Here is a 27,260-nt window from a genome sequence, read left to right as displayed (position 1 = left end):
TCCTCATAGGTGTGTACGGTATATTAATTCGGATTTGTTCATTGTGGCCCGTATTATAAACTTGGACAGAATAGACTGAACAGACTTGGACTATAGCTTAAACTCTATTCACATTGAGGGATGAATCGTGTTCAGCAGTAAGCTGATAATGACTTTACGACGAACACATTGAGGATACTTACTTTTGTTTTCTAGGTATGGGAGCGCATAATAATCCTGAAGGGTCAACGGACGGGTCCGGGCATGGAGGCGCGTATCCGTTCGTACAGTGCGTTAGAACGGGCGCTAGACGGGCGTGGAGGGGTTGCGGGGGGTGCGGCGGGGGCGGCTCGCTTGCGCATGGTGCACGCCAATGCCGCGCGCTTACAAGACGAGAACAGGCTGGACCTGGTCTGCGACTCGCGGATCGTGCCCTCTATACTGAACGCGTTGAATGCGCTGTTCGAGCTCTCCATCAACACGTATAGCTCGGTGAGTTGGTTAACTGTAACACATTGATGAATATGCGGACTAGGGAGCTAGTAAAAAGGCGGCTGACTATTAAAGCACTGATGTATTTTCTTAATACACACAATACTTGCGACATTGAACGCGCTCATGGATCATTATCCGAACAGTGATGTGCTTGCTGATGACTGAAAGCTAATCATGTCTGTATGCTTGAAGTCCTGTGAGTTGTCTGTATGTTTGATCTGTCTAGTTAGTGCAAGTGACCTCGGCCGTTCTAATTAGATCAATAAAATAAATAAATAAATGGCGGTGGGCGCAGCCACGCACACATGCATACAACACTACACATACACAACGCACATAAACTGCGACACGTGGATCGTACCCACCATACTGAACGCGTTAAATGCGCTGTTTGAGCTGTCTATCAATATGTATAGCTCAGTGAATCAAATCATATGTATATACACTGGAATAATATTTATTAATTGGTTTTGTTTTTATTTCATTTATTAATAATAGTTAAGATAAAGTAATGATGACGCACCATCATATATTTTTTTAAAGAAATCTGCGCCGAATACACAACCCCTTTCCTATGGAAAGTCGCTAAAACCTCTTCTAAACAATATATTAACCAATCTTTACATCTTTACATAGGTAAGAATGCTAGCTCAAGTCCGTCTCTACTGGCTATTGAGCCACTACCCGTACTCCTACCGGCTGTTGGTGCCCAAGCTGGCGGAGCTGCTGTCGCAGGGGGGTGAGGGGGACGAGTGGCACGCCCGGCACAAGGGCGCCCTGTTCATCATGCTGGGGCCCCGCGCGGGACCCCTCATCGCCAAACAGGACTGGGAGGCCATAAGGACCCTCTGGCCGGCTGTCTTGAAGACTCCGCTCAGTGAGAAGCCGAGTATTATCAGGTATGGTGGTTTTATGGCAAATTTAACGATTTAAAATGTATTATAACATTTATGATGCATCGCATAAATGTTTAATAATACTTATTTATTCTCTTGTTGAGAGTAAAGTGATGTACAAACGTCTAATTATTTTTAATACGGTCCATATTGACATGAATTTTAAAAACAAACTTGAAATTCAGTGACGTTTTATTTTAAAACAAGAACGCCATAAACAATTCTCTATGCATAAACATTTTTCAGATTAGAGCAAGCGTTCAGCGACACCATACACCGACACTTCACGACAGTGAACACTACACTCGAGATGTCGGACACCGCTGTGGAGTTTGCCAAGAGTTTATTGCCAGAGTCGGAGCTACAGGATCCGGCGTTCCTGAGCCAACTGCAACAAGCCGTTGCTAGGGAAATTGCTACCTCTGAAAAGAGCGTGAGGCTCTACAATGAACTGATACTCGATTTGGTCGATGTAGCGGAGGCTTCCAATGTGTGAGTTAACCAGATTACACTGTCATATTTACCCAACATGTATGTCTAATTATTTGGTACAACTTTTCTTTGACAAGGCGAAAACCTTCAAAAGATACCCGAGGCCGTGGGACCGACGCCGCATCATGTGAGACTTTTATACCGCACTAAACCCCCGAGTTTAGTGCAGTTCGAGCTCCCGCTCTTGCCGGCCGTAACCCCGGAAGCCCATTTTAAGTCGCCTCTTAAAACAGGCAGGGGATACCTTATTTTATACAGATATACAACTATACCCTTTGTACACGCAGACAATGGCGCCGCCTCGAGATCGTGATGCACATGCTGTCGTATTGCCCCTTGCTGCAAACCCCGTACCCTGCCAAGGCGGTACACCTGATAGTGCGCTCGCTACTCCACGACGACATCACCGTGCGCCGCGCCGCGCAACGCCTCACCCACTACGCCATGAAACAGCGCAAGCGGAGTGTTAAGAAGATTGCAGTCGATCCGTACGAAGTGGCCGGCGTTGAGAAGCCGGAGGTGCACATTCCGGGTGAGTTTGAGGTTTATTCACAGGTTTGAAGGTAGTAGAAACCTTTGTGGTTCGACTGATGAAGAAATGCAAGCGGAGCGTTAGGAAGATCGAGGTCGATCCGTACGAAGTGGCCGGCGTTGAGAAGCCGGAGGTGCACATTCCGGGTGAGTTTATTCACAGGTTTAAAGTGATAGAACGCTTTGTGGATCGACTCGGGCGGCACACCGTCACACGTATCTCTGTCTAATACCAGCAGTAATTAGCAGTAGTACGAGAGACAAACTTTTCCGAGGCGTTCCATCTTAGTCCTCAGAGCTAGCTACGCATCTGTGATCGACCTCTGGTAGGAATATCTAATCCTATCTGGGGTTAATTACAGATGTCCATGGGCAGCATCAGGCGGTACCACTTACCATCTTGTGGATTTCATGCTCGGCTGCCACCCATATATTATTAAAAAACATTTTATCCCCTGTTTTATCTAAAGGGTGAAAAATAAAAAATAAATAAAAAAAAGTTTGTATGATGAATGACTGTGCGATTTTAAAAGCCCGTAGATCGAGAGCTGGTTTAAGCTGTGCGTTGTCTTTCTATTGTTGTTAATGTATGTTGTATTATTAAGAAGATAATTATTTCCTGGTTGGTCAATATGGAATAATGTTATAAGTATTTGCGACTATCCACATGGCCAACCGCGATCACATAACTTTGTAATGCCCCTAACAGACTAGCTACTTTTAGCGTCGGCGATTCGCGTTTTGGCGATTGTACAGCATAAATACAATTACGTGTATGACGAAAATTCGCCTTTCAGCCACTGCATTGAGTCTGCGTCGCGTTTTTGTGTTGAAATATTGAGTTCGGGGCGTACCGTTTGATCGTTGTATCTAATTTCTGAAAAGCAGCTAATACGTCGATCGCCGATACGAAAAGTAGCACATCTGCTGCGGCCCTTTAATCATGAGTCCGATTTAACAAGTTTCTACTGCATATTGTCCATTATATTTTTTTTGCTACATTAATTATTATACAATATAATTGTAATCATTGTTTTCAATACAATATTGCAATGCTGGGCACAGGTTGCGAATAAACAAAGAAAAAAGTTCACCTAACTACCGCACTATTAATGATATTAAGATACTGGTTTGATAAATATATATGTCATATCAATAGAAATAAATAATCCATTAGAAACAGGAAGGGATCCATTTCCAATAGCAAGTCTTTAAATATTAACACTTTATTAACAAGATGTAAACATTTTTATTATAGGATACAGAAAGGATCTCGAGTGGACGATTTGGGACGAAGACAAGATCCCACAAACCGAGGAGGAATGGGATGCACCGTGGTTGAGGAATCCCTTCTTAGGATTCTATTCCTGGCCGAAAAAGCTTGAGGTATTTTGAATAATAATTTCCTTAAAATATAGTTCCATTTGTATTTAGGGGAATTTTAAATTAAAATAGTAGTCTAGGTATGTACAGTTTGGTTTTATATATTATTCAATTTTGTATTGTTGTCTATATAAACTGCAGAGGACTTGATACTTGTAATCTGATGAAAATTCTTTAAAATAGTATCAATATAACATCATTAATTAATGATCCTATATGATGTCTTTTTATAGCAACGGTTTATTCATTATTTTAATAAATGTTCTCCTTTTTTTACGCTTTTATTTAAATTGACCATCTTGCATCTGGTTCGAAGGACCAAAATACGTTAAGAAAAAAGAAATGACATAAAAATATAATCTTAGTTAATTAGTATAATAGTATTAACTTAGTACGATACTTCGAGAAAGTTCGTTGCATTTTATCGTAATACTTTTTATACAACTACCTACATTTTAAACTCATTGAATATTACATAGATAAGCATCGCCTCGTAATTGAAGGAAGCCATTAAATGGCTTCCTAGATGACAGTGACAGTTTCCATTGTCAAAACTTTTACATTTTCTTGTTAGGGGTGAGTAATCTTTACTAATCTATGGAATATTAATAGATTTTTGTATGTATAACTAGATAATAGAACCGCCGATGAAGCAATACGATCCATCGGCCATCCGTCCCGAGGACATGGAGGAGGGCGAACGCCACGTGTACGAGTTCTTCAGCGATGACGCAAACATCGACAAGCTGGTGGGCTTCCTCACTGTCGAGGAGAAGAAGGGCAAGGACAAGTTCAGTGGTGTGCGCTTCATCATGTTCAGGGTGAGTTGCGAGAATCCATAATCTATATACATATTTCGAAAGTACAATACACAATATACTGTGGCTCCGGCGGCACCACCGCCACACCTATTTCTGGCTTATAACAGCAGTATTAAGCGCTGCTGTATTCTGTTTTCAGGAATGTGCTAAGTGAGACATGATTTTCCAAGGCGTTCCCATAGTCTTTAGGGGTATCGGCACATCTGTGGCCGATCTCAGGTAGGAAACTAATTTTATCTGGGTTGATTACAGGATTACAGATGTCTATTTCCATCCATTCCAATTTGTCTTCAGAAGGACTGCGTGTTCGTCTGCTACTCCTATATTAATAAATCATGCCGGCGGTGACAGATTCTGCTACTTTAATTTAGTAAAAAAGATTTCAATTGACGCCTTTCGCTAAAAAGCAATGATAGCCTAATGGTTAAGAAACTCGGCCTCTTGATCGAGGGATCCGAGGTTCTAATCCCAGGTTCCCAATCAACAACAATCCCAATCAACGCACCTCTGATTTTTCAAAGTTATGTACGTATTATAAATTAATTATCACTTGCTTAAACAAGAAGGAAAAACATCGTTAGGAAACCTGCCGTTAGAATACTGGAAAATTCTTTGAGAAACAAAAATTTTCAAAGGTATGTGAAGCCTACCAACACGCACTTGGCCAGCGCGGTCCACCGCGAAGACTTAGGCCATAGTCCACTATGGCCTTATCCTTCTCATTCTGAGAGGAGACCCTTGCCCAACAGTGATACAGTAATGGGTTGATGATGAAATCTCTCGCTCCTTAACAGATGGTATTCGCACAATTCGGTCCGCGCGTCGCGAACAGGCTGCTCGAGCACGCGCTTCGCTGCGCTGCCGATTCGCAGGAAGCGCTGCAGCGCTTCGCAGCGGAAGTGGCCGCAGCAGCGCTTCGGGCGCCGCGCTACTGGCCGATGCAGCCCGCTATCGAGATGTACCAAAAGGCTGCGGATATCATCAATGCGGGTGAGGATTTGATTGTTCATTGCATGATGATAGTTTCGAGTTGCATCGTATTTAAATTGCATGCTATATATATGAATATATTTAAAATATTGTTAAACTATTTGTAATTAATTTGTCATTTTGTCATTTAAATTTGTATTTGAATTCTGCGTTACTTGAATAGTGTTTTTTTTTAATGTAATTAATTCGAGTAACTGGCGAAGACCGTCATTGAAATCAATAAATTCTACGTACCATTATTACATCGACAAATTCTAAGTTTATGTTACCTTTATTTTATAGGACAACATTAAAGTCATTTTTAAAACTGGTCATGGAGCTCTTTGATATTTTTGATTTATAAAATAAGGGTATACGTTTGCCAGGTGTTTTTGAACGTATATTTTTTCATCCAGGCTTGACAGCGGTAACACCGGAGACTATGGAGGACTGGGGCACGTGCGTGGCGACCGGCGTGGAGAAGCTGGAGCCCCGCCGCGGCGGCGTCGCGCTGCAGGCGCTGATGAAGCTGTGCACGCCGCCGCCCGCGCCGCGCGACCAGGACCCCGACCACCACACGTCCTTCGTCGTGTGCGCGCGGCTGTACGCGCTGCAGGTCAGCTCGCTTCTAGCGCGTTGGCACAGGCCGCCCACACACGTCGCAGTCCCTTCGCTCTACGATCATTGTGTAGTAACACTGGGAACGATGGAGGCAGGGGAGGTGCGAGCGTTGCGATCGCATCGGACGTTATACTAGGGGCGCGAAAAACACCCAAACGTCACTACTAAGTAAAAAGGCTACGATGTTAATTGAACGGAAATTTAATGTACTTAGCTGCAACTTACATATTCTGTGCCGTAACTATAAGGTGAAAGCTAAAAAACGTCGCCCCCCATGACCTGCACCACTTAAAATTTTTGCTAGGGTTGGATGAGAGCTGGGGCTGGTGCATGACGACCTTCTTATGTGGGATCAGACTGCGAAATATTCTCGGCATCAAATTATACTGGTTTTCCGACTGGATATTACTGGTTGGTTTGGTTTGGTTCCGAGACCCAGCTGCGTGGTTATAAAGCTCATCTTTTTTCATCATTATGTAGTTTTTATAAAAAAAATGTTAGAAATTAAAAAATTACCTTTTATAAAAATAGACTAAGTCTAGACAAGATGTAGTATTTAGCAGATTAGTTAATGATAATGGTTATTTTCAGGGTGCTCTTGGATCCCTGACATGGCGGGCTGCCCCGCTGGCTGCGGAGTTGCTGAAGAGGCTCGACGATGCAAACTTCATACAGCATCCTTACCAAAGCGTACGCGAAATTGTTGGCAGGTTCGTTTGAAAAACTTGTATTTACATATAAAACGTACATACATACAGTGTGAAATAACAATCAAAATTAAAAAAAACAAAATATAAAAACATCATCTACAAAATTATTTTTACACGTTTCGCAGTGTTTCGTCACGGAAATAACCTAATATATGTCTTTTAAAAGGTTCAAATACAATGTGTATTACCACTTAGGATCATGTGTGGCCGGAGCTACTTCAGACCACACAATTTTATCACTCAAATAGTCACTACGCTTTTTAATACAGCCCTTTAATAACCTGTTTAAACTTAATTTCTGTGAGATTCGTGATGTTAAATGTTGTTTATCATTCCAGTATCCTCATGACACTGTTGGATACGGAGCTGATATTCCCGGGCGGCAATGCTGGCAAGGCGCCGCGTTTGGCCGAGTTCCTAGCCTCCGTTCAACCGAGGCTCGCTGCTCTCTATGACGAGAACGGAGATATTGGTATGTTTTGTTATTCTGTTCTTCTATTTTATTCATTGATACAGGCGGTAATAACTTTAAAAATATGGTGGCACTATTTTTTCTATTATTAATTTGAAATTGCTATCAATTTATATCAATGTGACGTCATAAAGCTTAGCCGCGCTCCTTCGTCCAGTGGGGGAAGTCGTATACGTATACGGAACAAGCATGGCGTAAATAGAAATGCACCTAAAATTAGCGGGGAGCATCCGGCGCTGTGACGCGTGATACGAAGCGACGGCGTTTAACAAATTTTTAGAACAAAGTGTGTGCGAGCGACGTTCGCATGAGTACGCGCGGTGTGTCCTCCACTCATCCCGCGTGCAAAAAACGTTACGCTCGCGTGCCAACAAGCAAGCGTGCATCTGCGCCAATTTTAGCGAACGCCCTTGCATGCCATTATTGTATAGACTATAGACGATAACTTGTTACATATTTGCGCACAGTGGTGAAGACGGCGACGTTCGTGTCAGCGAGCGAGCAGTGCGCCCCGCGCGCGGCGGTCCCGTGCGCGGCCGCGGTGCGCGTGCCGGCGGGCGCGCTGGGCGTGCCGGCCGTGGCGCACGCGAGCGGCGAGCCGCACGTGGCGCGCCTCGAGCCCGACGCGCCCCAAGCGGACTACGCCGCGCAGGTCGGTGTGTGTGCTGTGATATGCGTACGCGAGCGACGAGCCGCACGTGGTGTTGGTGTGCGTTGTGTGCGCATTGTAACGACGTTGGTACCAGCGTGCAGCATACGCCACGTCCTCATGCGCATTCCAACTGGTTTACTCTAGAGAGCTCCTGGTTAAGGAGCCTCTGAGCACTGAGGGACAGTCTGTCAACGTAACTCGTTTTTGGCAAAAAAGGGTCGCTCTTTATCCTGATATAAAGAGCATGAATTACTTTAAATTATTTTATCAAATTGCACTTTTATGTTGGAAATCGGGATTCAAACCCCAGGTGCACTTTTTGACGTGACAACGTCTTATAATTCTATGGAACCAGCTGCATGCACCAAAAACATGACTAATGCGGCGTTACCTCGCTCTGAAGCGTTCCATTTAAGACTTGAAGAGCAAGCGAGAGCGCGGAATGAGCGACAAAGAGGCACAATCGGCCTCCGCGTATTTACTTCTTTTTCTATATCCATACAAAATATCTATCAAACAAAAGAATTAAAATTTTCTTTTAACAAATGCAACCATTCCATTAGCATTTTCTTACGTTCAACTATCGTCAGTAAACCGACTTTACAAACAACCGATTTTATGTGTGTTATAAATTATCACATTAACAACAAGACAAATAATACCACGAGGAGCCTTATAGTTTCGAATTTGACTGAAAATTCACCCTTTACAAGGTTAATGATGATGATGACGGTGGTTACTGATAAGATGTGTGTTAGATTTTCCTATACCTAACTTTCATCTTTTCGTCCCTCAGAGCGCGGAGGGTGGCGAGGGCGTGGCGGTGGGTGTGGGCGGCGGCGCGCGCGCGACGCGGCGGCTGGTCGCGCGGCCGGACGGCGCGCTGCTGGCCGCCGCCGCGCCCGCCTCGCCCGCCGCCAACGACCACGCGCGCGCGCTCAACCTGTTCACCACCGGTACGTACACAGACGCATATACACACACACGCACACACGCATATACGCGCATACACACGCACACACACATACAAACGCGCGCGCACACACACACACACACACACGCACACACACACACACACACTACATACACACGCACACACACAAGAGGCATGGGACGCGACAAACACCTATGCGACAAAAGTCCTCAAGGAACTACGTGTCCAAGAAAGAGAAAGAGCTCGAATGACTGGTAGCCAAGCAATAGATGGAAACAGCTTAAACAGCTAAAACCTTCCCCCGTGAAGTAATACTTAACGGTGATCTCACGGGGAACAACGAAGGTAGATGAGAGATGCCAGACCAAGTCTGACATACGAGGTCCAAAACATCTAGACCCTATGATACGTAGTATTTTTCCCCTCAGAAAAAAAACAGAGTCAGTACGCACACTCACCCGCTCACCACCGCCACACCTACCTGTATTATAACAGCAGTGTTAGCACTACTGTGTTCTGGTTTAAAGGGTGTGGTAAGGAAAAAATACTTATCCGATACGCTCCAGCCTATCAGAGGTAGCGGCGTATCTATGGCCGAACTAAGATAGGAATATGATCCTATCTGAACTTGATTACAAATGTCCCTAGATGGCACTAGCCATTTCAGTGTTACACACTCAGGATTAGTACACACATAATGTAAATGTACGTATACACTTCAGTACTGGAACACGAACCAATAAATCACTGTTTGATAAATCCACAGTGCTCCGAGGCTGCATGGGCGTGATCGTGCGCAGCCTGAACAGCCGCACGGAGATAATGTACGAGATGTTCTCGACCGCGTGCGCGCTGGCGGCCCGCGGACCCCCACAACCCCACGACGAGCTACCACGATACGCCGGCGGGTTCCTTGCGAGTCTCGCACTGGCTCACCACACACCACAGGCCTTCGATAAGGCCCTTACCGTGCTGGAGGGCCTCGCGGACGGCAGGTCCTGGTGGGCGCGCCTCGCGTGTCTGGACTTCGCGCAGCCGCTGCTGTTCTATGGACTCCCGCTGTTGTGTGATGAACCGGAAAGGGCGGTCCGGGCGGAACGCTTCGCTTTGAAACTCATGCGCGATGCTAGGCTTGAAGTGAGTTCAACTTAATATCATACGATACTATTTCAACACTGTACCGTTAAGTCTTTACTATCCTCTTGCTAGGTACGCGTTGCCTCTAAAATTGAGAGGGAATGAAGCCAAGTGCAAATTGTTAGACTTCACATACATTTCAGAACTTATTTTTTTATAAGAACTCGTGAGGTGTTTAGGTTTCATAACGATGTTATCCTTCACCGTTATAGCAAGTGATAATTAATTTATAATAATACGCACATAACTTTGAAAAATTATAGGTGCGTGCCTAGGATTTGAACCTTGGAACCCCCGATTGAGAGGCCGAGTTTCAACCACTAGACTATCACTACTTATTATACTACTGTATCAAATAATGTATTCGTACTGTATACTATATCAATGAAGTTACACCACGAAGTATTTTACAATTTTATTTTTTTTTCCTTTTTTTTAATTGCGTAAAAAAAACAAGAAGTCCATTAGTGGCAGTTTTATTAATTTACGTATAATCTTCTGTAGGTCCGTCAGTTGGCTGCGAAGCTATTGACGGGTCTAATGCACTGTCGAGCGCTGCCCGACGAGGACAGCACGCTCCGTTCGCTGATGCGGAGCTGCCGTTCCAAGGAGCTAGTGGAGAGGCACTGTGGTGTGCTCGGGCTCTGTTCCTACCTCGCGTCGCGGCCGTACAGCCTCGGCCCGCAGCTGGGCAGCGTGCTCGCCGAGCTCGCCAAACACACTAACGCGCCAGACCCCATCCCGGCCACCATACGAGCCGCGCTCGCCGAGTTCCGCCGCACACACCAGGACGACTGGCCGAAGCACCGCGAGCAACTCACCGAGGAGGAACTCGACCTGCTCGCCGATCTCACCTCCCCACCCTCCTACTGCGCTTAAGCGGAAGATATTACATATGTCACTGATATTATTTTCGGTTTAACGACTTACAGTAATGCCGGAATTCGATTATTTAACTCTCGTAGTGATTTCTGTGGCGTCGTGCGACGCGTTTTATGGATAGTTTTATACGAGAAAAAGGCCAAAAGTATTGGCTACATTATTACTGATTAGTATTGCTGTTTTCGTCGTTAGTACTGTCTTTGTTGCTATTAAAGACACACTCGTATCTGCATGGACAGTTTTATGTGAAATAATAGGCAAATGATTTTATTACTTTTCTACTAATAATAGCGTCACAAATTAGGACGGTCAGTTTTATCAATAATGTGCCCTAAATGGGTATGTATAATCTGTGGCGCCATATATACACGCAGGACCCGATCTAGGGTACAAGCCGGGCAATTGCCCTGAGCGGCAAGAATGAGGGGCGGAAAAATTGAGCGCAGTTGCACGAAGTGAATTTTATTTTTATATATAACTCACTCGTCACTGACGCATAATCTTACCAATACATTTTTTGTATATTAGGTTAATATTTCAAAATGTTTTCGAGAGGCTGTCGTATTTTTTTTAATAAGAATGCTTTTTGCCGACCTATATCTATAGAGAGCGGCAAATTCAAATTCCGCCCCGGACGGCACAAACCTACCCTGGAACACTGCTCATAGCGTGTCACCATAAAGGGCGGCAAGTACGTGCCCGGAGCGGCTGAAAGGCTAGATCGGGCCCTGTACACACGCACATACACTAGACTATATACTTGATTGTAGTGTCTGCGATACACATCGTATTATTCTATAGGCATATATAATATCTCAGCTTACAAATCACATTTCGCTGTTCAATGGTATCCGGGTTATGGCTTACGGGTTTGTATGTGATTTCATAACTTAATACTACTTTAATATTAATGTTTATTGCCTATCTGTTCTGCTGACCGAAAGCAGATATACTTCAAGTTTCATTTATATCTACATTCACAGCCTATCGGCCCCGTGCTGTGGCAGATAAAATTATTATCATAAGTATTCTCTTAAACAACATGTCTTAACCTATTTATACCTCTCGATATATGTAGATATAAATGCACCTTTATGCGTTCGGTTACGCGATGCAGACATATAACTTAAGTGGTGGCTATATTCGTAACGTAAGTAGTGTTTCTGGTTGCTTTTATATGTATCAATATATGTTGTCGTAATAATTCGAAAAGTCTGTAATCTGCTGATTCGGGAAGATTAACTCATCATTCGAAATAAGAATTTGATTGCTTGTTTTTGAAGTTATAATTCTTACGGCGCGTTTGGGAAAACAGATCAGTGTATACTTTGCGGGGAACGAAATGTGCGTACGGATGTAACACATAATTGATGTGATTGCAACCAACGCCATCTAGTTCCTTGAAAGTATTAACACGAAAACATATCAGATCATTATTATTTTCTATTTGGCGGCGGCATATAACATTACCAAATTAATTATATATCGCAGTTTAATTACAAATGCAATTAGCGGATTACAAACTTTCGCATCTAATTGTATCAATCCTATACATTTACTATATAATTAAATGTTACCGCTATGTCATAAACGACACTATATATTGTAGGGTAAATTTTTTAATAAAATAAAGCATAAACTTAAACTGGTAAAGTAATTATAATTGCTCGTATAGCCAAAGGGCATATTATTGCTTGGTATAGTGTAATGTTGTAGCATATGATTGAAATTTAATTTATTTCTACTACCAACATTATGTCTGGGTCTCAAATACAGCTTCTATAATAAGTAAGGATTAATTACACACTTCATAAATTTCAATTACAGACACGCTATACCTATATATGACACTTTAAAATTGACTCATTGGGTTCTGTAAATTTTTATCAGAAAATGCTTAATGCGAAATACAGACAGAGTAATTATACTATTTCAATAAGAGAAAACGATAAATTTTTATTCGGTTCTATATCACAACACATTCCACAAGCTATTTAACTCCAGCGCCTCTGATTGAAATCTATGAATGTTGCAATACCTATAATCAGTAGAAAAAGGAGCCGGTTGTGACAATTCATATCTTCATCATATTTGTATGACACCAAAGAGTTTCAGACAGGAGGCAAGCAAGCTCAAAGAGGTTTGTTTCGTGAATCAATCATAAGCAACCACATTTTACGGGACTTTTGTGCATTTATTGTATGGAGAATATTCTTTCCTAGGCGTAAAGTTTTTAGTAGGATAATTTGTGGATGTTTGGTGGATTAATGGTGATGGTAGATGTTGTCTATCAAATATGTATTATTTTTAAAGACAGATTTTTTATTTCTTGCAATATTCGTGTGTATTATTTTTAGGGGTTTTGCCCATGTTTCATATGGTTTACAGTAATTCCATACCATATTTTCTTCTACAATATTAATTGTATATCTGTAATATATTTTTATTTTATTACTTTGTGTACCTATATTAGTTTATATACAGTGTTCAATAAAGATCTGGGGGAGTTTTGTTTGTAAAAAAAGGAATGTATTTTATGTTTTTAAAAATACATAGTATTATTAAGTAATCTGCGTTTTTATGATAACTCAACAGGTGCAATAAACCTAATCTTGTTGTTAATTATAATGGAGCAGTGGTGAGGTACTTTAATGTGTAATGAAGCAGTGGAGGGGTGCGGTGACGAGGGGAGGGGAGAGAGATGATTGACATTCGGCGGAGCTGTCATTATTAGCTGTTTGAATAATGGGGAAAATATTTTTGGTTGAAAGATTTTTTAAAAACAAATTCTCTTCCTCTGTTTCTTTTACGTAATAAAAATATAGACTTGGTTTAAAAGCATATTTTTTGATACTAAATATGTTAAATTGAACTAAGCATATGAAAATAAATTAAATTCTTCATCTCACGCTATTACCACCTATTACCCTCTTTTTTTTGTTAACGAGGGGGAAACCTTCAAAAGGTACCCTTCAAAAGGTGGGAGCGACATAGGGTTATGTGTGACTCTTACCGAACCGGCCATCGTCAGGGTTGCATAAAGGACTCCGGGATCGCCAACGGAACGCAACCGCAGTCCTCTTAGCGCGGTGCCCCGTTGAACTCCGCCCAGGTGAGCATGACGCTCGCCACACCGTCTGGTGTGCACGACGGTATGCGACCACACATACCGCCGTCCAAATCGGGGTCGCCGGCCGGGCGGATCGAACTCCCACTCTTGCCGTCCGCAACCCCGGAAGCCCCTTACGACAGGCAGGGGTTACCAAAGCCCTATTCTGGTCCCGAAACTACAGGGACTCCACCTATTACCCAGTCTGTAGTTTAACTATGCAACTCTATTTGTAGTTCTGTAGCTAGAAAGACAAAAGCGACGTGAAACACAACTATAAATAAGTAGCATATTGCAATGCAGACAAAACGTAATGTGAATTCATCTGCATATTGTCACGTCTCGTACACATGTGCCTTATGTTTAGATCAGTCTCAAAAATGTAGTAATAATAATAATAATAACGTTTATTGCCATAATAACACAGTTACACAAAGAATAAATGTACATTTTACAGTAATATTAATATGACAAAAGGAATTCGGCTCAGCATTGCTGTCTCAGAATCAGGGATTCGAGTAGCGCTGTTTTTCAGCCGCTCCTATAATCCCTGTGGTGTTAGGTGGGATAAGAAGATAGTCAGCTGTGGGGCATCTCCTGGGTTTTAAAATCCAAGCGTGTATGTGTGTGTGTGTGAGTGTGTATGTACGTATTTGGAGGTTAATTAATGTGTTTAATTAGCATTAAAGTACTCCTTTATTGGTAGATATTGCATGCAGGCAGGTTTCAAATTTTCACCAGCAAGTTGTCTTTTTAACAAAGCAGATTTATATTTGTGTTTAAAGCATTCCGTTCTCATTTTTCTCCTCAAAGGGGGAGGTAAGTCGTTCCAAATTTTAGCTGCTTCAAATTTGAAACAACGCCTGTATCTGGCCGATTTATGAGCTGGAATTTTTAGGAGACCTTGAGAATTTGAGCGAAGGCTCCGGTGGGTAAAGTCGTCGACCCAGTGCAGTTTCTCAAATAGGTATTCAGGCTTCTTATTCCAAATTACTCGATGCACTGTACAAGCATAGTGTAGGCTCCTCCTCGCACTTATGTTAAGTATGCCTTTGCTATTTAAGTATGGTGTTATAAATTTTCGCCTAGGGACATCAAAACAAAAGCGAATACAGGCATTTTGTACTCTTTGTATAGCATTTTCTAACTTAACATTTAACCTAGGTCCAAAGATGGAGCTGCAGTAATTAAATTGAGAGAGCACTAATGACTCACAAAGTTGTAGGCGTAAATCTGGTTTGATATAGGGCCTAATCTTATACAGGGTTTTAAGTTTATAAAATGCGGATTTAATTTTGCTGTTTGTATGCTCTGAAAATTTGAGCTCTCCATCTAAAATTAGGCCAAGATTGCGTGCGGTGCTTACTTGTTCTAGGGCTACGTCATTAATCTTTATTTTATCTTCACAATCCAGTACATTTTCAATTTGTAATGTAGTATGTGTGAGCATGACCAGATTATAGACAATATATATTAGCAAATACATGCACACACTAGTTGGTACCACTATTGCAAAGTAAACGCCTCACACTATTTACCTATCTAGACTTTGATGTGTTAACTTTACTTAATATCCATTCAATGTAATTACTAACAAAGGCTATATAGTATAAAATAGTTAAGGATTTAACAACTAAAAATTTGAAACTAAGACGCTAATAAAGAGACTTGTACTTATGAAAAAACAAATCATTGTTTTTCAAAAAGTTGGAAGAAAATTATACTTTCCAGTTTTCCACTTAGAACATCACGCCTACATTTTGTTGATAATTAAAGGTCCCATGGACTTCAATGGAAATGGAAAGAAAAGATATACATACTTGCCACACACAAATTTATTTAGGAATAGGTATCATAACATCATTCGCAGTTACAATTAACAAAATAGAAATCCGACATCCACAAAACCTATAATCATATAGATCACTTGTTGCCATATATACAAAAATAGTCCCTGTTCATCACATTTGCAGTCTATCTTCTATCTTCAACATCTGAAACAAATATAATTGTAAAATTAGTCATCAGAAGCATTCAATATTATATGGACACTAGCTGACCCGGCAAACGTTGTGTTGCCATATAAATAAAAAAAAGTTAAGGGTGAACAACCCTTATCACTTAGGGGTATGAAAAATAGATGTTGGCCGATTCTCATAGATACCGGATAAGCACAAAAAATTTCATCAAAACCGGCAAGCCGTTTCAGAGGAGTATGGCAACGAAAACTGTGACATGAGAATTTTATATATTCGATTTTAAATTATTGGTTACAAAGGCGTAAATGAACTGCTGGTGATCTGACATTCATTTTGCAAGCTGCTGTTGCAATACCAAATTTCTCCGACTATAAAGTACTTTCGCAATGTATTTAATCTTCGTAAGATGGTAGAATCAGTAAGGTTTCATTGGGGAGTTACCGTTGCCACATCCATCAGTAGCTGATTTCTGTGTTTCTATGGATGCCAGCTGCGTTACATAACAATTTAGTCCTCAGGATTGGCAAACCATCAGTGATTGGCTTTGAGAAAAATCTGATTTATATGGAGTTAGTTACAGACGTTTATAGGCAGCCGTGAGAAAGTGATATGAGTTTCATGTACACATAAAACCTAAATGTATTTATTAAAAACAGATACTCACTTTTACCATCACATGCTACAATTTTCACTTTATCAACTTTAGCTACCTCCTGTACTTCTCTAAATTCAACATCATTCAACATAAAAGTCCACACATTGTCACAAAACCTGAAAAAGAAGCTATGTTTAAGTATAGACAAATATTTCTTACAAATAAACATTTTCATAATTGCATCATGTTTTTGTTATTTTGGCTATTTCAGACAAATATTCTAAATTACCTAAGTCTCCACAATTGAAGACTACCTAGGAATATGTTTGAAAGCTGAAACATCAGCATTACACTACTGCTAAAAGGCTGAAATAGGTGTTATGGTAATCCTGTGATCACAAGAAAGTATTCTACCATCTTGACATTTTAAAGGATTAATAATTACCACTCATATAATTTTGATAAGAAGGTCAACATTAATATTAGGAGGGTTATACATAATGTGCAATATGTATTTGTGGTCATTCTAATCATGACTCATTAGCCTATACTTTTTAATAAGTATGCTGTTTGAATAATTGATAACTAGAAATTTAAACAAGGCAAGGATGGACAAAGCAGATATTTTGTTGGACAAGAGATCTTACCTGTATGTATTCAGTTTTCCTGCTTTAAAAGTTAACCTAGATTTAACTCTGTTGGACAGTGCTTGGTTTATGGATTTGTCGAACTGAAGTAAGACTTTTACAGCAAGATTCGGCGTAATCTGCCCATACTGTAAATTTTAACATGTATTAATAGTCATTCAATACTTAATATAACCAATATTATGTTTAGGACATTAAAATTTATTTACCTGTATCAACTCATCAAGGCTTTCCTGTAGTGTATTTCCAATTGTAGTATTTCTGTACAGTTGATATGACATATTTGCTGATCAGTATATTTAAAGTTATCTAAAAATATAAGTAGTCCGAAATTTTACGTTTACTTCTAAAATGGACAAAATAAACTTTTAGAATAATGTCTCGCTGACTTTTATTCAGATAATTCAGAATTCAGTTCGCACTTGACATTCTTGACAAGCGACAATAAATATAATAAGTGTTACCAGCTACTTTAGATACAGACTACACAGACTGCTTAAAAGCGACAACGATAATATATAAATAGTCTGAGGAACTTTTCTGTGTATGTGGCGATTTTAGAAAAAGAATTTGCTCTATTGTCTATACTCCTATGTTTTCAGCTTCATCACTTCATGAGCGATTTCTGCAATTTTCCCTAATTTTCCCTAATAAAAACTAGTGTTTATATTAATTCAATAAAATTACTATCTTTTTAAAAACTGTTAACTTATGTTATACGGCAGTAAAATAAACAACTTAATTTTTTTTATTAAATATTCGTAATAATAGTTAAATATTGATAAAAATACTCGGTAACTTCACTCTTTGACGACCATACGATATTATCACAAAAAACTAATTAACAGAAGGCTATCTTCATACAAAGCGGTCTGCACACTGCGGCACTGCTGACCGACACGTTATCTCGGGGAGACTCGGGCGCGTATGTGTGCGACTGTCAGTTAACATTAAACTGTGAATTTTCCTTTTTTTGATCTACGATTTTTTTAAAGAGGTGTATTTTTTAGAAGTGGCTCGATTCAACAGCAAATACCGACTGTATTTGCTGTTGAATCGAGCCACTAGGAGTTGATATTTTTGATGATCATGGCAAAAATATGTTTGAAAGTGACTATCTAAGCTGGATTTATATAACAGTTTCCTATTTTTAATCAGTATAAACGAACCTCACTACATTTTTGTAAGGTAAAATCACGCCACCAAAGTTACATAAGTTGAAAACATGATTTTTTTTTGTGTAGATATTGTGTTGTCTTTAATGTCATTTGGTAAAAAGGAATTGTGTAATTAGGGTAATCCGTTTAGAAGTTATCAGGGATTTTACATTGTGTACATTGTAAAATGTAAAATTTTGTGTTTTTTTTTTGTTGTGGAAACTATTTGTATTGTAAAACTATGTTAATTACTAAGTTTTAATATTGTAGAATACGTTTTTTGTGGATTTGAAGTATGAGTGCATCAGTTAAAGTATACAACCCTAGCGCGATGGCCCAGCGTAGGTACAAGAAGTGAAGTACGGTTTCAAATAAATGTCCAGTGTGAAAATTTTAAAAACAAATGGCCACTTAATCACTTAACAATTCATTCTATATAACCACAAGAATTTCTCACAATAATGTATACAAAAAATATGGACACAGATTGTTTTCAGATATTTGTATATACGATCATATCTAAATAAATCTATCTAAATCTGCCCGTGTATACTTTTCATTGCACGTGTCACGTGACTGTACATGAGATTGCCTTTTGTTCGTTTTTATTTTGTGATATTATGCTTACTGATACAAGTGAATAGTGATGGAGTGATCTAAACACCATGTCTATGTATTCTAAGTTCTAATGTAAGTCTAAAGTTGTTAAAATGGGGTGGTGTTAGTGTAGCAAGAGGGTAAATTATACTTAATATCGATAAACTGCTTCATTCGATTTTTATTCATTCATTCAATTCATTCTTTACTGATATTGTTATACACAGACTATACTGATATGGGAGACCGGAGAATAATGTTATATGAGGATCTGTTAAAAAGTAGCATTATATAAGAGCTTAAAATCCCTCAAAAATTGCACTAGTAAAACAAAGCAGCGCTATTGTAAAATAATATTGCCAAAATATATATTATTCTGGTAAATTATATGTAAAATGGACTTTTTTTAAAATGTGTATTTTAAAATAAGTATTTGAACTATCTCGATTATAATATAACATTTTCTGTTATGTAGGATTAGCATCAGCCACGAAACCTTTAATACTAGGCTTGAGTGTAGTAATTTATTATTAGCTGGGTCAGGGTAGCGAATAAATAAAAGGAAAATTGATTTTATGCAATTTATTACATTAAGTAGATTGTTCAGTTTTACAGAATGAGTATAATTGAGAAATCACAGATTTTATGTTATAATTTATTTTTTATCAAAGGTAAATGGACAAAATATTATGTAATGTAATACATTTTATGTAATGTAGCTACAAGGCTGCGCGGCGTCTTCTACAATGCTTCAAGAACTTAGTTTTAGCGCCGACTATATTTCCAGCGGTACCAGCATTTCAAGACTTCTTTCAAGACAGGCAATCGATTTGAAGTAGGTCAGTCAGATGTCATCTGAAAAAAGGAAAGGAACTTTTAGAAAAAATCACAGAATATTGAGGTAACAAAATTCATTACCAATTTATTATAACTATACTGTACCTTGATTTTTATTTATTATACAGGAGTTATCCATAGTCCAAGACGTAACGATTGCCTGTTAAGGTCAGACGTTATCTGAAAAAAAGGAAAGGAACTAATTTAGGAAAAAAACAAAATATGAAGTACACACAAATAATTGAATAATTTATTATAATTGTACCATACCTTGATTTTTATTTCATATCTATATTTTCTTCAAACGTTCTTTGTATCGTATTTAATTTTTCATACATATTCTATTTTACTACATTTCGGTGATCATCTTTTTAGTTCTCTTATAGGCAGAAATTATTTTTCATTTTGTATTCATCCAGAAAGTCATATTCCGTGATTTGGTATTGAAAATTACTTATTTTATTTATCGTATTGTAGAAATCCTTCACTTTTCGGAGTTTAGCTTAATTATATTTCTTCTTAAGTTATTATTTGTCTTCTTAGTAACCGTAATTTATTCTTCATGTCCATTTTTTTACTTCTGAATTGTACTCAATAAAAACATGTGTATTATGTTATGATTTACATCAGTCCTAATAATTCTTTATAATGTCTTCTCAGTTTTTCTCTCTTTGTAAACATTCTACTTCGGTATTAATCTTCCTTCATCTTCTTTCTTCTAGGTTGGTTTTAATCTTTTTCTTCTATCTTCATCTTCATTCTTCGAGCTTGGTCTTCATCAGTATTCTTTGAATTGGATCTTCATCTTCACTTTTCGAGTTGCATTCGTCTTAATTTTTTTAATTTGGTTTTCAATTCTTCATCTCCATTATTCGAGCTTGTTCTTGATCTTCATTCTTCAAGTTTGGTTTTTATCTTCATTCTTCAAGTTTGGTCTTCTTCATCTTCATTCTTCGAGTTGAGTCTCTATCCATCGCCATTTTCAGTCTTCACCTTCACTCTTCGTCGTTCTTCATTTTTCGATCTGCATGTACATTCTTCATCTTCGTTCTTTAACTTCGGTCTTCTATCTTCTTCGTCTTTGGTCTTTAGATTCATTTTTCTCAGGTGTTCTTTATTTTAACTCCTTATTTGTATGTTTTTGTTGTATAGTCATTTCTTCATTGCGTTTAATTTTTGAACCTTCGTTGTTAATGTTGAACTTTCCTTTTTAGCGCCGTGACTTTCCAACTAAACGAACTTTATGCATTCTGTCTATTTTTTAATGTTCTGCCTATTTTCTAGATCCCTAATATTATTTATTCAAATTCTTTTTCCTTTCTTTATATTCTCATTTCTTCGTCCCCAGTCTTATTTCTACACCTTCTAGTCTTTTTCGTCGCCGTCAGTCTTCTCTCTTCGACGACTAGAAGACTGGAGTTCTCTCTTGATCTTCAGTCTTCTTTCTTCATCTCTAGTCTTCCTTCTTCATCTTCAGTCTTCCTTCTTGATCTTCAATCTTCCTTCTTCATCTTCAGTCTTCCTTCTTCATCTTCAGTCTTCTTTCTTCATCTTCAGTCTTCTTTCTTCGCCTTCAGTCTTCTTTTTTCGCCTCCAGTCTTCTCTCTTCGCCTCCAGTCTTCCCTTTTGATCTTCAGTCTTCTTTCTTCATCCCCAGTCTTCTCTCCTCATCTCAGGTCTTCTTTCTTCAACATGTTCTTTGTTTTCTAGTCTTTTCTTGTTTGCACTATTTTGTTTTTATCCCCTTCGTATTTATTCTGTCGTCATTTGCTGACTTCATTCTTTATCTTCGGTCTTCTTTTTTCATCCTCAGTCTTCGGTCTTTTTTTTCATCTTCAATCGTTTTTCTTCAACTTCGGTCTTCTTTCTTCATCTTCGGTCTTCTTTCTTCATCTTCGGTCTTCTTTCTTCATCTTCGGTCTTCTTTCTTCATCTTCGGTCTTCTTTCTTCATCTTCGGTCTTCTTTCTTCATCTTAGGTCTTCCTTCTTCATCTTCAGTTTTCTTTCTTCATCCTCAGTCTTCTTTCATCATCCTCAGTCTTCTTTCTTCATCTTTGGTCTTCTTTCTTCATCTTCGGATTTCTTTCTTCATCCTCAGTCTTCTTTCTTCATCTTCGGTCATCTTTCTTCATATTCGGTCTTCTGTCTTCATCTTCGGTCGTCTTTCTTCATCTTTGGTCTTCTTTCTTCATCCTCAGTCTTTATTTTTTATGTTCAGTCGTCTTCTTTCAAATCTTGGGTATTTTTTTTTCGTCAGAGTCCTCTTTATTCGCCTTAAATCCTATTTCTTCATCTCAAAAATATTTATTAATCTTCATTTTCAGTCTTCTCAATACACCTCCCTGTTCTCATTTACTTTTTAAGTCTCCTGTTTATTTTTTTACTTATGTCTTCGTTTTACGTTTCCTCTTCTTTTAACATTTGTTTCTTTGTCGTCAAACATCTTTTTCACCTAATTTCTTATTCCTTCATTTAAATTTAAAGTAATTTTTATCTCTTTAATCTTCAGTCTTCGTTCTTCATCTTCTATCTTCAGTCTTCATTCTTCATCTTCAGGCTTCGTTCTTCATCTTCAGTCTTCTTTCTTCGTCTTCAGTCTTCGTTCTTCATCTTCAGTCTTCTTTCTTCGTCTTCAGTCTTCTTTCTTCGCCTTCAGTCTTCTTTCTTCATCTTCAGTCTTCTTTCTTCATCTTTTTTATTATTTTCTATTCATTTAGTCTTCCTTTATTCATCTCGTGTCATTTTATAAATTATCTCTTATTTTGTTTTTGTTTGTTTATTTTTTTGGCTTGTGGTCTTCATTCATTTTGTTTCCATTTTTTAATATTATTTTTATCATATTATTATTTTTAAACATTGATTGTGCAATATTTTTTTTTAATTCTTTGGTAATTTTTTTTACCCTTATTTTAAACTTCTTTCCACCACCTTCTTCATCAGTGAACAGATAGTTTTTTTACCTATTTACAAATTAATATTTATTTGCTTATCACTATTTATTATAACTCGTACATTTACAGTCCTTTTGCAGTACATTGTAAGACAATAGTAGTTTTTTAGTCTTTCTTTATTAACATTCGAATCAGATTACGATTTCGTGCTATCATTTTGTCGTATGAAAAATTCACTTGTTGAAATAAATTTTGATCAAAGTCCATGTTTTTCGTAGTACTTTAAGAGGTTTCAAATGTCCTTAATAATCCATTTTCCCATCCGTCTCTTTAGTCGTAAGTCCTACAAGATTACCATGTATTCTTTTTGTCTGTGAATCTGTGAACAAAGATTATTATGGATGCCTAACACGTGTTGTTCAACTTGTTCCAGTACATCTATCGGCTGTTCTTAATTTTCATTATTTTATTTTGGTATCATATAATCTTTGTGTAAACTTCAATTTCGTGACGTATTCATAAGCTTCGTATTTATTTATTTACTATATTTGGTAATATTACATTTAATATTATTTTTGGTTTCGCTGAAATAAATGCATTAAGTGCTGAAAAAAATATATTATATCCTAGAAAAAAAGTTAGTTGAATATGTAACATGGAACATATACCTGACCACAATGATGAATACATTCTGCAAATAATTTTATGAACACACAAATCTACATACTATATTATTAATAAAATACAAAAAAATATATATAAAACAACGTGTAAGTAAAATATTGCACTTCAATATCCAAAAATTAAAACAGTTACAATCTCACCAAATCATCCTGTTATCTGCAAGTAAGAATATTATTGTGCTATGCGTTACAGTACAAAATATTGTTACAAGGATATGTATAGCAAGCATTTTGAAATACACAAAATATAATATTTATTAAATATGTTAAGAAATGCATTAATTATATTGTCACACACGAGTAAAATATTACACAATGTAAACAGATAATAAAATAAATCTTACTCTTTCAACACTCCATATAAGTATTTTTTTTCAATATCTCAAAACAGTTTTTCTTTAATTCTCATTTGTGTTTATATTAATTTTACTGATATATAATTATGTATAATGTATCGTTATTTCCAACATTTGCTTTGATGTTTTTGGTCAATTGTATTATTTACTTAATATTTTTCCATTGTTGATTTCCTCTTATTTAGGAATTTTGCATATTTCGGTACCTAAGATTTTGTAAGAAAACTTGTTATTAGACCTAATAGAAATAAGAGGTGTACCTTACTATTGTTGATTTCGTCGACGACACCTTTGTTTCGTACCTCCAAGCTGTCCTTTCACAATATTTGAATTTGAAAAATAGCATACCATTGACTGTCCATTCCACATTACTTGTTGATGATGAGTGTTTACAAATTCATTGTGTACCTTTATTGCTGTCTTTATTTATGGCTGGATCAGACTCGGCATCGTCTTGTCTAGATACCGATTTCTGTAAACTTTTGCATTAGCGTTCACTTACCAGTGTTGAGAATTGTAGAACCATTAAATGTTTACTCTTTGGCGGATTTGTTGATACATCTTTGTCTTTTTCTAAATAGTAAGATAGGTATACTTTTGAAGGGTACCTTGTGGTAAAGTAGCTTTTTATCCATTTCTTCAATATTCTTGCATATATTAATTTCATATTTACTTGCTTTTGTTATTGTTATTGTCTTACTGAGAACAATTCGTCGATACTCGAAGCAAAGCACGTAGATTAATTATTACACTATCCAATGTTATTCATAGTCATACCTGTTGACCTATCTGTGCGTATTCCCTTTACGTTCAAATTCCTGGTACCTTATATCATTTAGCAGAATTCGTACCTGCATTTCCAGCAGTCGACACATATCGGCACCCATGCACAATGTGATTACCAATTTCATTAGTCACTCCATGCAAACTGCCTCTTACATTAAAGAACCTATTGTAATTCTGAGAACAGGAAAGTGATAAACGACAAATAATGTGAGGCTAGTCCTCACCACTTATGTAAACGGAAATTTTAAATTTTGTAAAATCATTAATAAAAAAGTAGTACCTTTACTAATTGTTATTTAGTTGGTCTACGTACATATCGATCACCACCAGTTCAATCCTTCCGTTTGATGCTATTCTAAGCGTAACTATAACACACACTCTTACTTTTCTTCCCTTTACAAATATCAGGTAACTACAGAATACTCCTACTGCTCTATCCGGAATACCTATAGCTGTGCTGTGAACAGGCTAATTCCAAACATTATGTGAGGCTAAGCCTCACGAAGTATTCTTCACATTAAGAACTCACGTCTGTAATGATTGTGTTTATATCTAACCTGGATTTAGTAGTTACTTCTGGTACTGTTCATGTAGTGCACAATGGCATTCTGAAGCTTTTCCTTTCAATTAATTTGGTTCTGTTAACTATTTCTACTTTGAGAAGTATTTTTACCTCATTATTCGCATTTGCACCCTTGCATGAACCAAAGAACTCTCGCAGTGGTTTTCCTGAGATCAGAGTAACAGAGGAAAGTTATGTGAGGCTAGCCCTCACTACTTACGAAGTCACGTTTGTCAATATTTAGGCAATTGTCAACAATAGATACAAGACTTACTGCAACTTATTTTACAACTTCTAGTGTAGTTTCTTTGTCGTGTGCTATTCGGGATAATCTGTCGTTAAGCATAAACTCTTATATTATATGGCTTACATGTTTTCCCCTCGAGTAATTTGATGGCCTGTTGCACGTACTCTCCGGAAATTAGCTGCTCTGAGGACAAGATCATCTCAACGAACATTATGTGAGGCTAGCCCTCACCACTTACGTAATGTAGGCTTCAACTGCTTTATTTTTTACATGTGTCTAAGAGTACGTTCACTTTTATAAGGTCATCTTCTCAAAATACGAAAATAAAACTCAATTACTTGCATTCGGCTACAATGCGTGGTGATCATCATCTTCTGCACGTATTGCAAGACCTTCACGACAGAATAGAACAGGGACAACAGGGAAATTTATATTTACCAAGTCATTAGATTAATCTCCTTCATCGACTGGTGTGTTGTTCTAAGTTCACAACAATAATCATGAAGACGTTCTGGAAACAGACTAATGGTAACGAAAAAATTACGTGAGGCTAGTCCTCACTACTGAGTTAGCAAATAAATGTGGAAAGTAATCCATGCTTACTTAGTAATGCTATTGAATATGTGTACCTTTCCTTTTCCACATTGGTATGAGGGTGAATTGATGTTTCATACATAAGTCCATTCAATTCATATAAACTCACGTGTTAAATTGCCAGGCTCTGATACGCAATGTCAACACTCCAGGAGTATTTGTTCTGGGGACAAACTAACATCGACAAAGTTACGTGAGGCTACTCCTCACTACGTTAGCCCAAGACTTCAGAACGCAATCCATGCTTAGTTATCAAAAATCAGTGTTGATTTTTCTACTGTAATTACAATCCATATAATTCTAATTCCAGGAGTTCTGGGAAGATATAGCGGCAAAAGATAGCGTGAGGAGAAAACTTTTGGTCACTTGCAATTTTTGTGGAATTCACAATTTTTGCATGCAATTTCAAGCGATACCTAGAGCCGATTCCATTGGATGCCTTGAAAATCACCCTCGAAAGTGCATTCATCTACTTCGTGAATCTTCATCAAATTTTGTGGTAGAAATAGTCCTTGCGCACCCAAAAACACGGCTGTTTCACGAATTGGGGTTATTCTGCAAATAGGAGGAAAGCAAAAAAAGGAGGCCAGGCCTCAAATAACGATGACGACTGCAAATAGCTACATTTTACAAAACTGAAAATTATGAATATACCTTAATCTGCATACTTTTACCCGAATTACTGGCGTCATGCGATTATTAACGTAGATTTAGCGTTTTTATCAAATGTGTGCGCAATGGAACCCTTCTACTTTGTGCATGTACCGTGTTATCATGTGCCACTCATGCAACGCAACACGAAACCTGAGAACACTAAAAGTAACACACGGATATCCCTAGCATTGCGTTAAGGTATTAAAATTATGCATAAAAACGTAGCCGCACTTATAGACAGAAGCTTAAGGGAGACAATGTTGTTAATACACATGACCTGTATGTAGATGTCCCGAAGACCTGTCGTAAGAGGTTCTAATATATCGCGGACGCCATAAACCATTCCACCTGGGAACACAGTTTTAACAAGACATAATTGTGTGAGGATTGTTTCCTCACGTTAGCGGTTAAACTGAAAAGTACGTTTGAAAAATGTAAGACCTGAATTTTGGAGTTTTCGGAATCCTGTCGACTCGTTTACAAAATCGTCCGCTACGGCAAAGTCGGTAAGCTATGTATCTGAGAACATTGGAATAGAAACACTTTATGTGAGGATTGAGTCCTCACGTTTGCAAAACAAGGTCATTTTTC

General features: G+C 38.2%; 3 protein-coding genes and 1 long non-coding RNA gene across 5 annotated transcripts in view; 2 read left to right on the top strand and 2 right to left on the bottom strand.

Annotated features, from left to right (window-relative positions):
- LOC140742824 (proteasome activator complex subunit 4) overlaps window positions 1–13,543 on the top strand; it is a 28,582-nt gene extending 15,039 nt beyond the window's left edge. For both annotated transcript variants that reach the window (XM_073073853.1, XM_073073852.1), the window contains 14 exons: window positions 196–471; window positions 1,111–1,373; window positions 1,617–1,862; window positions 2,150–2,394; window positions 3,652–3,779; window positions 4,409–4,597; window positions 5,392–5,587; window positions 5,983–6,182; window positions 6,779–6,897; window positions 7,236–7,369; window positions 7,837–8,021; window positions 8,818–8,977; window positions 9,722–10,092; window positions 10,597–13,543. In XM_073073853.1, coding sequence (XP_072929954.1) covers window positions 196–471; window positions 1,111–1,373; window positions 1,617–1,862; window positions 2,150–2,394; window positions 3,652–3,779; window positions 4,409–4,597; window positions 5,392–5,587; window positions 5,983–6,182; window positions 6,779–6,897; window positions 7,236–7,369; window positions 7,837–8,021; window positions 8,818–8,977; window positions 9,722–10,092; window positions 10,597–10,971 — 3,087 coding nt within the window. In that variant the 3' untranslated portion in view covers window positions 10,972–13,543. The remainder of the gene's footprint in view (window positions 1–195; window positions 472–1,110; window positions 1,374–1,616; window positions 1,863–2,149; window positions 2,395–3,651; window positions 3,780–4,408; window positions 4,598–5,391; window positions 5,588–5,982; window positions 6,183–6,778; window positions 6,898–7,235; window positions 7,370–7,836; window positions 8,022–8,817; window positions 8,978–9,721; window positions 10,093–10,596) is intronic.
- Window positions 13,544–15,900: 2,357 nt separating this feature from the next.
- On the bottom strand, window positions 15,901–17,741 carry TfIIA-S (general transcription factor IIA subunit 2). Its single transcript, XM_073073850.1, has 4 exons — window positions 17,514–17,741; window positions 17,305–17,432; window positions 16,727–16,833; window positions 15,901–16,077 (listed from the first exon to the last, which is right to left on the bottom strand). The coding sequence occupies exons 1-4, from the start codon at window positions 17,583–17,585 to the stop codon at window positions 16,058–16,060; spliced, it is 327 nt and encodes a 108-aa protein (XP_072929951.1). The 5' UTR covers window positions 17,586–17,741; the 3' UTR covers window positions 15,901–16,057.
- Window positions 17,742–19,625: 1,884 nt separating this feature from the next.
- Window positions 19,626–21,296, bottom strand: LOC140742835 (uncharacterized). Its single transcript, XR_012102305.1, has 3 exons — window positions 20,166–21,296; window positions 20,001–20,075; window positions 19,626–19,913 (listed from the first exon to the last, which is right to left on the bottom strand). It is a non-coding gene; the product is annotated as an uncharacterized LOC140742835 (long non-coding RNA).
- A 6-nt stretch (window positions 21,297–21,302) lies between these two features.
- LOC140742556 (uncharacterized) lies at window positions 21,303–24,809 on the top strand (the record flags this gene model as incomplete). The annotated part of the gene is made up of 3 exons (XM_073073459.1): window positions 21,303–21,579; window positions 21,639–22,116; window positions 22,381–24,809. Coding segments are annotated over 3 exons (1,020 nt in total), but the record flags the coding sequence as incomplete, so codon positions are not given.
- Between the last annotated feature and the right edge of the window lie 2,451 nt (window positions 24,810–27,260).

Source organism: Epargyreus clarus, unplaced genomic scaffold (assembly GCF_041222505.1).
Source record: "Epargyreus clarus isolate Ecla_fem2 unplaced genomic scaffold, WU_Ecla_fem_2.2 ptg000006l, whole genome shotgun sequence".
Classification (NCBI taxonomy): domain Eukaryota; kingdom Metazoa; phylum Arthropoda; class Insecta; order Lepidoptera; family Hesperiidae; genus Epargyreus; species Epargyreus clarus.
The sequence above is the reverse complement of the archived record's forward strand: the minus strand, read 5'-3'. Positions and strand labels throughout refer to the sequence as shown.

Excerpts from the sequence above, each read along its gene's own strand:
- TfIIA-S (XM_073073850.1), bottom strand. The coding sequence starts at position 17,585 with ATGTCATATCAACTGTACAGAAATACTACAATTGGAAATACACTACAG. Across the intron at positions 17,433-17,513 it reads GCCTTGATGAGTTGATACAG|TATGGGCAGATTACGCCGAA; the intron begins GTAAATAAATTT and ends TAAAATTTACAG. Across the intron at positions 16,078-16,726 it reads TGTAGCATGTGATGGTAAAA|ATGTTGAAGATAGAAGATAG; the intron begins GTGAGTATCTGT and ends TATTTGTTTCAG.